The sequence below is a fragment of the Trichoplax adhaerens genome, genomic scaffold, assembly GCF_000150275.1.
Source record: "Trichoplax adhaerens TRIADscaffold_5 genomic scaffold, whole genome shotgun sequence".
Lineage (NCBI taxonomy): Eukaryota > Metazoa > Placozoa > Uniplacotomia > Trichoplacea > Trichoplacidae > Trichoplax > Trichoplax adhaerens.
The window spans coordinates 3,973,583-3,982,854 of NW_002060947.1; the positions used below are offsets into that span (position 1 = coordinate 3,973,583).

The 9,272-nt window shown below is 32.2% G+C and overlaps 1 protein-coding gene across 1 annotated transcript; it reads left to right on the forward strand.

Annotated features, from left to right (window-relative positions):
* Positions 1-248: 248 nt before the first annotated feature.
* Positions 249-8,969, forward strand: TRIADDRAFT_56514 (uncharacterized protein; the record flags this gene model as incomplete). Its single annotated transcript, XM_002112430.1, has 34 exons — positions 249-310; positions 1,329-1,379; positions 1,492-1,551; positions 2,652-2,706; positions 2,962-3,018; positions 3,079-3,116; positions 3,372-3,442; positions 3,674-3,737; positions 3,851-3,902; positions 3,985-4,124; positions 4,250-4,313; positions 4,412-4,450; positions 4,535-4,636; positions 4,743-4,788; positions 4,870-4,928; positions 5,031-5,120; positions 5,478-5,578; positions 5,650-5,713; positions 5,854-5,900; positions 6,137-6,206; positions 6,481-6,521; positions 6,652-6,733; positions 6,797-6,877; positions 6,966-7,083; positions 7,153-7,203; positions 7,333-7,439; positions 7,519-7,596; positions 7,681-7,758; positions 7,880-7,948; positions 8,024-8,122; positions 8,224-8,270; positions 8,482-8,578; positions 8,657-8,721; positions 8,849-8,969. 34 exons carry the CDS (start codon positions 249-251, stop codon positions 8,967-8,969), a joined length of 2,466 nt encoding a protein of 821 aa, XP_002112466.1.
* Between the last annotated feature and the right edge of the window lie 303 nt (positions 8,970-9,272).

The window sequence follows — 9,272 nt, forward strand, 5'->3', positions numbered from 1 at the left end:
TGGCTATCATTGTACCGTAGCAATGAATCCTCTATACGGTACATGGCAGCGGAGAATTTGCTCTTAGAAATTGCTGACAGCACGGCACACAACCGGGTACCTTGACTCCCAATTGACCGTCTAGGAAGATGGTCGCTGGTCATTTTCTCGCCTTGCGATATTGAAACCAATTTATAAATATCATTGATGCCTAAAAAGTAGCCAAGATTTCTCAACTTTTTAGAGTATAATATGATAGTACAGCATCCATGTTGAAGAAGAGTAAAGAGGAAGATTTATTTGCTAAGCCGCAATCCATACCCTCTAAAAGGTAAATGTCTTCAACCAATTCTCAAAGCATTGACGATATACAGTAATACAGTGTAGAGCTTTCAAGTGATAGCCTACAGAGTTATGTAGTTGCATTCGTTTGATAGCGATATGTCTTTCGAGATGCAGCTAAAGTGCATAGATCAATTTCCATGGTATGCTTACATTCAAGATTGATTTTAGAGTCCATGGATTGATGAATATCATGACTGATTGCTAGGACGGTAGTAGCAACATAAATTATAGCGATAAACTGGATACTTGCAGGAGTAGTACAGTATCGGCTAGAGATTGTCTTTAGAGAAGCAGCTAAAGTGCTAGATCAATTTCCATGATATATTTACATTCAAAATTGATTTTAGAGTTCATAGATTGATGGATGTCATGACTGATTGCTAGGACGGTAGTAGCAATGTAAACTATAGCGATAAACTGGATACTTGCAGAAGTAGTACAGTATCGGCTAGAGATTGTCTTTAGAGAAGCAGCTAAAGTACATAGATCAATTTCCATGATATGTTTACATTCAAAATTGATTTTAGAGTTCATAGATTGATGGATGTCATGACTGATTGTTAGGATAGTAATGGCAACGTAGATTATAGCTTTGAAATAAAATTGATCCTGTAAACTTGATACTTGCAGTAGTAATATACGTGTACATTGTACGCTCAGTACAGTATCGGCTGCAGATTGTCTTTAGAGAAGCAGCTAAAGTGCATAGATCAATTTCCATGATATGCTTACATTCAAAATTGATTTTAGAATTAATGGATTGATTGATGTCATGGCTGATTACTAGGACAGTAGTAGCAACGTAAATTATACCTATGAAATGAAATTGATTCTATAAGCTTGACACTTGCAATACTCTTAGTAATATAGGTACATGTCCGTTGTATAGTATTAGCTGTAGATTGATTGCGTGATGAGTAATGCATACAATATAGCTATGTAGCAGCCTGTCAAGCTTCGTAGCTTGTTACTAAATATAATATTGTAATTTAATAAAAAAATAGATCAAGTGAACTGAGAAGGCAAAGTGTGGATGATGCACAATTACGTGGCAGGTTGTTCAAGAAATTTGAATCATTTTCTGATCGGATTCTCATCCAGTAATTACCGTAATTTCTATCAGCTATTGTTCTAACTCAACTATGAATCTGTATTTTCAATTTGTAGTATATTGATTACTGGCGCTGGTCGCTCAGTTAGCGTAGCTCATCTTAATAATTTGTCGAGGTAAGTTTATATTATACTGGAAAAATTCCGTATGAATTTTGCTTGTGTATTTGTGTATTTATATTGACTACATCTCATGATATTGCAGTGATCATACGTTAACAGTATTTTAAGACAGCGTCAGACTAGGCTGCATGTAGTGTAGAGGTATAACTACAGTTGATAGTTCGGAAAATCGATAATATAAAGGCATACGAGCTAATTGTACGTGCTCTAAGTGATAGTTTGTATGCTATTGAATTATTATGGATAAGCTCATGATATACCATATATGCATAGTTATACCGACGATATCTTATTATGCTGCAATGATCAGCAATTTCGTAGTAAGTGGTTATGACGTGCAAGTCTACATACAGATGATTGATGGAGAAAAGTGCGAGTATAAAAGCAGTATTAGATAATTTCAGATAGTACATTACTTCTAGCTGTTAGTTTATTATACCATACAGTATAAGTACATTTCAATGGCTAAATGATTTAGATGTGTTACGATATTAATTAATACATTAACTCCTTGCTGGAATTAATTATCGTAAGAGTATTATATTAAATATGACGGATTTTAAACTCTAGAAATGTAGTATAGCTTCAGTGATGTTCATAATTGCCTTAGATTTCGTTTAAATTGATTGATGAGATATTGCAAAGCATGCAAGGTCACTTACTGTAAAATAGATTTTCAATAGTTTTGATCGGATTCGGATACTTATAGTCTTGATAAACTGTAAATTATACGAGGCTGAATTAGGCTATGAGAAACATAGTTGATATTTGTTAATTAATCATTGTTTATCATATTGATGCGAGCAAGTGTTAGTATCTATTTATGAACAATGCTATTCAAATACAGCCGCTATGTATAAGAATTTTTGTGTAACTTCATTGCTTAATAATATCTCTCATACATTAGCTGTATCAAACTGCACCGATGCTAGGTTAATCACATGTTCGTACGTTACTGTATTTTTTCATTGCATTTGCGTTGCACTGTATATCGAGTTTTTGCCGTAATATATATATATATATATATATATACAACTTCTATACTCGCACGCAGTACGTTTTAATACTTTGATGGCTTTTTTGATTTAACAAAGGCCATTAAGTGCTAGTAACTTGGCTGCCTTATCGGATTCTAACTTATCAGTTCAGGTCAGCTATACATGTGTTATATAACTAAAAATGCACGTGTCTCAAGATTTATAGCAGACATTTGGACTGTTGCATTTATTTTAATTACATATGAATTCGTAATACGTTATGACTTGCGTAATTATTTGGATTCTTTATTCGGCGGTATTTCAGAATACGTTGTAACTTAAGTAATTGTTTGGATTCTTTATTCAGCGATATTTCATGCCGTTACTGTTAGTTTGATACTATTGATGACATACATTATAATTTTAGGCTGCTCTCTTACCAAGGAGTTATAACAAACCAAATACTAATACTTCACAAGCAAAGGTAGGAGTGTGAGTTAAATTTCTAGTATTTAATGAAAATGATTAAATTTTTAACTGAGAGATTATATTTCAGCAATCGTTTGTTTCCTTGGTCAGCTGGTGAGTGATAGAAAACTTACGACGAAAGTTGTTACCATACTTTGTAGTCTTTTCCTTCTTACATGCAAAACCAATTTTTAATTACGATATTTAGTTTACGTTAACAATACAACGTTGTAGAGCTTGTTTATAAACTTAAAAAGTTAAAATAAAATGGGATAATATGATAGCAGCTATTATTTCTCAATATTACAGAAATTTCTATGTAAAGTATTAAGACTATCTTTGATAATATCTAACTCTTTTACTGGGTAGTTATTATGGGCAGCTGACTATTGGTTGTGAAAAATCGAACTGTAGGAATAAGTTTTGTCGCTCCAATGAAGGTAACATCAACTCATTCGCTGCTAAATTGAATTAGAATTGTTCGTTACTCGTATATCGAAATCATGAAGTTTAAGTGGCATCCATATAAAACGCTTTTACCAATAAATAATGGGTTGTACTTTCCAGAAATTATCGAGATAAATGTTGCCTTAGTTGGTAGCTGGAGGTCGTAGTCTTAGTAATTGTATTAGTTTTTACGTATTAATTTAGAAATTGATTGAAATTACTAGATTTTAAACTACTCAGTAGTGATATGGCAGCTATTGTAAGTATCGAATTAGCTTCACGACAGAGGTAAGATGCGTTCAGATTTAAAAGATTTTATTCAAACGACAGATATCTTGATACGAAGTACTGTTGTGCTGTCAAAACATTAGCATAACTGTTCCTTTGTACTATTGCTTTAGGCTGTTTTTGTGTAGCGGTAGGAAATATGAAGAGGACTTAATTCCCGATGCAGTAATTAGAAATATCTTATTAAGCTTTATACTAGACTTGATTTCTGTCTTTAAGGTTATTTTTGATATAATTGGACTTTAAGGTATTTAAAGCAGCTGCAAACTCGTCTAGGCCCTTCTTACACGCTCTATTTTCAACATCTCCGTTTAAGTGCTTGTTCCGAAGTCCATATGATAGTAGAAACATTTCTCACGCAGAAAACCCTCAACGGATTGAAGAGCGGTAAACTTATACTGTACACTCGTATGACTTTAGTAATTAAGTGTTGAATTGGGAGGCAGCTATGGAATAATTTATCATTTTTATGTCTAATTCTAATTATATACGGGCGTATATAAATGTAATAGCTGGAGCGATGATAAAAGAGGAACTGATAATGAACAATGCGATCAATCTAGTATTTCACTTTATGTACGTAATTTGCTTATGCAATATTTTATTTAATTAGTTATAAAAATTGAATAGTCGAGATTTACAAATTGATCGGTATTGTTCATGCACATTTATAGGAGCTTTCTCTTACACATTTAACGTACGGTATGGTAAAGGTATGATCAACTGATATACTGTATATGTATTATTGTAAAATTGATCATTAGAGTACTGATCTAATAATTCGTGTAATTGTTTAGGAAGCTATTGATAATTATACTGAATGTGGTGATCCTGCGTTTCTTGTTAATACCTTCAGAACAGTTTTTTCTTCCTCTGATGCTCTGAATGATAGCTTCTTAGTAAGCATCTTAATCTTGCTACTATTTATTTTGTAAGACGTTCTGAATTCCATAATGTTTCAAGTTATAATATTGTATAAATTTTTGTTTCATTAAACTTCTGTAGGTACAAGATACGAAGAGTTCTGATAGCAGCAGAATGTTAAATATTGGTAATAAGATCTGTACTCTTTACTAGTAATAAATATTCGCTATTATTTTAGCTTATTTATGATCATATTTGGATGTAACAGATCTCGACTTGAGATTAATGAGAAGAACTTTTGAAATTATTATGGATTTGAAACCCTTGGTTTGTTTTGATACTGCAGTACTGTATATTAATGTGCGCTCACTAATGTGCGGATTTAAAATTAATGGAAATCTTTGTTGCATTAATTCCTTTCCAATTTAGGAATCATTCAAACCCGTAATCATCGATTCCATTGAAATATTGTTAACTCGATTAGAGAATTCTGTTGTCAATTCTGAAGAAATTAATCAGGTATGGGAATATGTTGAGCCGATGCGGTAATAATATGCGTAAACGTACGAATTCTGATAAAGCTTACTAGTGGCTTTTTCTTATTGAATGTATAACCCAAGGGCACTCTGAAGGTTATAGAGCAAAGTATCTAATCTTAATTTTATCTTAGTTTATAATTCTTCTAGAATGCCCATTACTAATGGGTCCACAAGGACAAGATTTGTTAGATAAGCTCTGCAAAATTTTAGCAAATTCAGATAGCACTGTAAAGGACGTAAGGGCCTATACGAGTCGTAATTAGTGTCTGCATAATATACTGCAATAGTTGTTACGGTAATATTTGCCGTCGATTAAGGTTTGATACGTACTATTTAGGTATTCATTACAAAATTGATAAAGTATGATCAACTTGGATTTAAGCGCATCCTGAAATTGCTTCTCGATCATTTAAGCGCTGTTGTACATACTAAGCAAAGGTAAGTGTCCAATATTAGTGGTAGACGTATGGCATGTATTAAGATTTATGTAAGTGCTTATTATTTGATAGGACTAATTCTCATAACATACTTATAGTGGAACTACTTGGAGTTTTACACTCAATTAATATGAAGGTATAGTAGAACCAGAACTGTATATGACTAGAGCTTCATCTTTCTCTACGAATATAATCATATATGCCCGGAACAACAAAATTTTATAGACTACGTATGACTTATTTAATACAAACAAATTATTGATGTTGATCCTCTAGGCGCATTTCGTATCACTAAGTGAATTTTACAGTGACGATCTTTCACGGTATGTTAACAAATGTATAAATACATTAGTTATATTGTAGAAGCTAAAGAGTGAGAATTTTAATTTTTATCATGTGTTATGGATGTTTGTATGGATGAACGTTGAATAGTAAAATCGATTTTAAAGAAGAGCATCATCATTGGATAACTTCAAGAGGAAGTGGACAGTACGTAACAATATTACGGTGATGCTGTAGAGGAGTTGTATACATAATGTTTTTTTACACGCTAATGCAGGAATAGTCTGATAGCTTCACCAAAAGCTACTAAATGCTTATTTGATTATCCTTTCCTTTTCAACCCAGCTGTAAGTAGCATATATTTTACTTATTTAGAATTTACTTTTCGAATTTTATTTCTAAATACTTAATAAAATTAGAAATTTGTATCCCTGAAGATTTATTCATCTCGAAATATTTAGGCGAAAGTAAATATACTACATTTAGATGCCATGCTACAGATGAAAGAGGAATATCAGGATGCTTTCATTTATCAAGCTGTAATTTGATATACTACTTTTATATGTAATATAGCTAAGTTTGATATTGAGGTAAATTTTTCTGAATTTTATTAATGTATAGGAAATTCATCAAGCACAAATGATTCTACAAGGGAGCGAGAGGTTAGAGGGTTCGAATGCTTGCTATTTTAATAAAATAGTGCTCTGATAAATTTGACATTTCACTTAGAATATAGAAAGTATCAATTTCTTGTAATTTAAGTTTTAAACATATCATATTGTGACTGCATAGGGAAAGAGTTGTTGAAGATTCACTACATTCTATAATGTGCCCTTTTCTGGTCCTAGAAGTCAGGCGTGACTATTTAATAGAGGTGCGATAATAGATTGAGTCATTTATTGATTCTCCATTTCTGAGATAATAACTTGATTGTTAGGATACAATGCAACAAATTCGATCGAAGGAAAGTGATTTAAAAAAGCCACTCAAGATAAAATACGTTGGTGGAGGAGAGCAAGTACATTAATAACTTATACTTAAGAAGTACTGACTTAATACTATCTCTTTACCAACATAATAATTTCCTAAATCTGATTTTGGCCTAGGGATTAGATATGGGAGGATTGCAAAAGGAATTTTTTCATTTAATTGTAGACTGTATTTTTGACCCCAGCTATGGCATGTTTACATATATTGAAGAGTCGAGAAAATTTTGGATAGACAGTAAGTTATGTAGCTAATTCAAATAGCTACTACGAATAATTCTCATAATTATCATTGCAACGATGTTAGGCGCCTCGTTAGAATCCGAAAGGGAGTTTGAACTGGTCGGGATAATTTTAGGTAACAGAATTCTACTTTCTAGGATTTGGGAAATTTGTGATCTTATCTAGAATATTGTCTCTATCAATACAAATAGTAAATCGTTAGTTATTAACTTATGCCGCATGAAACATTCTAATTATAACATAGGGCTAGCAATCTATAATGGTGTCATCTTGGATATTCATTTTCCTCAATCTATATACAAGAAATTACAAGGGGAACAATTACATTTAAAGGATCTTATTGATGTGCAAGTATGTTGATAAAATGTAAAATTTTATAGTCTGTGATTTTTGAAATAAATTTTTATGTTACTATGTTGGTATACATTAGCCAACACTTGGTGCCAGTCTTCAAGAATTACTGGAATATGACGGGGATGTAGAAGATATTTTTTGCTTTACTTTTGAGGTGGATATTTAGTGATTAAGGTCTAGATTTCAGGTGACTGAGAGAAGTTGCTAAATTAGCTTTTCTATTGAATTTATCGTGCAGATATCTTATATGTCTCTTGGACGTATGGTAGATGTTGAATTAAAGCCACGTGGATCTCTGATACCGGTAACTAATGAGGTAATGTCATTTTTAGACTAAGTCTGGATTACATCAACATGTTACGCTTAGACAAAACAGACGGTAGCAAAATAAATTATGTTACTGATTACCATTAATGTCACGCTTTTTTCACTGATAGAATCGAGAGGAGTTCGTTAATTTATATATTCAACATTTGTTAGTAAATAGCATTGAAAAACAGTTTCAGGTAAGTTATTTGGATTTCCGATTGATAGCAATACAGCAAAAATCGTGCTGCTCTCATATTTGTGCTATTCTTCAGCCATTCTCTCGTGGATTTCACAAAGTTTGTGGGGGAGATACGCTTACTCTATTTCGGGCTGAAGAATTAGATCTAGTTATTTGTGGAAGTAACGAATTGGTTTGTTAGATATCAAACATTGTTATAATATATTTAGGATGATTAAAGAAATTGTTACTTAAAGATACTAAAATATTCAATGTGACTTCTTTATACTCCAGGATTTTGACAGTCTTGAACGCACTGCAAATTACGATGGTTATACATGGTGAATTTTAATTTTACTGCAGTATTCGTAATCTAAAAGTAGTTACCATTGTGTTCTTCTATTGTAAAATGTAACGACTATTTTACAACATGTATGACATTCTACGTTCGCGCCTGATGTTACTTACGTACTCTTAATATTGCGAAATTAGCAATGATTCGTTATTTCATTGCTCCTTATCTAATTTTATGTATATCCTTATCATCACCAGCACAAGTGTAATAATAGTGCATTTTTGGGAATTAGTTCACGCCATGAATGAGAAGCATAAGAAATTGTTACTGATGTTTGTAACTGGCAGCGATAGGGTACGACCATTATCGGTGTCCTAACTTCAGTATAGTAAGATATTTTGGTTATTGTGAAAACAATTTCGAAATTTTTAGGCTCCTCTTAAAGGCCTGGGAAATCTTAAAATTATTATTCAGCGAAATGGCGGTGACTCAAATCGGTACTATAGCTATTACAATTTTCTCGTCTGCATACAATTTAGCTTAAATTATTTTATCTTATAATATATACTTTTAAATTTGGGATTGGTACCAATTACTAACATGAACTTCTGTCCGTTCTTTTAGACTACCTACCGCTATGACCTGCTTTAACAGACTATTACTGCCAGATTATAAGAATAAAAATAAATTAGAAAAGTTACTGCTATTAGCAATCGAAAACGGTAAAGGCTTCGGATTGACATGATTAAAAACTAGTATAAACAACTATTAATTTAACTTATTTCTGTGTCAAATTGTAAATCTCCTGTCAGTTATACTGTCATCTGTTACTGTATGTAAGTAGATTGTTTGAGATATTAAAAAATGAAAAACGATTTTATTTTTATCCGCTCTCAATGATTCAATCTGTAATTATGTCATTACTGAGTAAATATAGATGTCTCAACTTCTTAACGAACGACAGTATTTTCTGCGTAGTATGGAAATAAAAAGTAAAGAACATATACTTGATCTAGAAAGGTTTAACGGTCTATCAAAAACTGTGTAA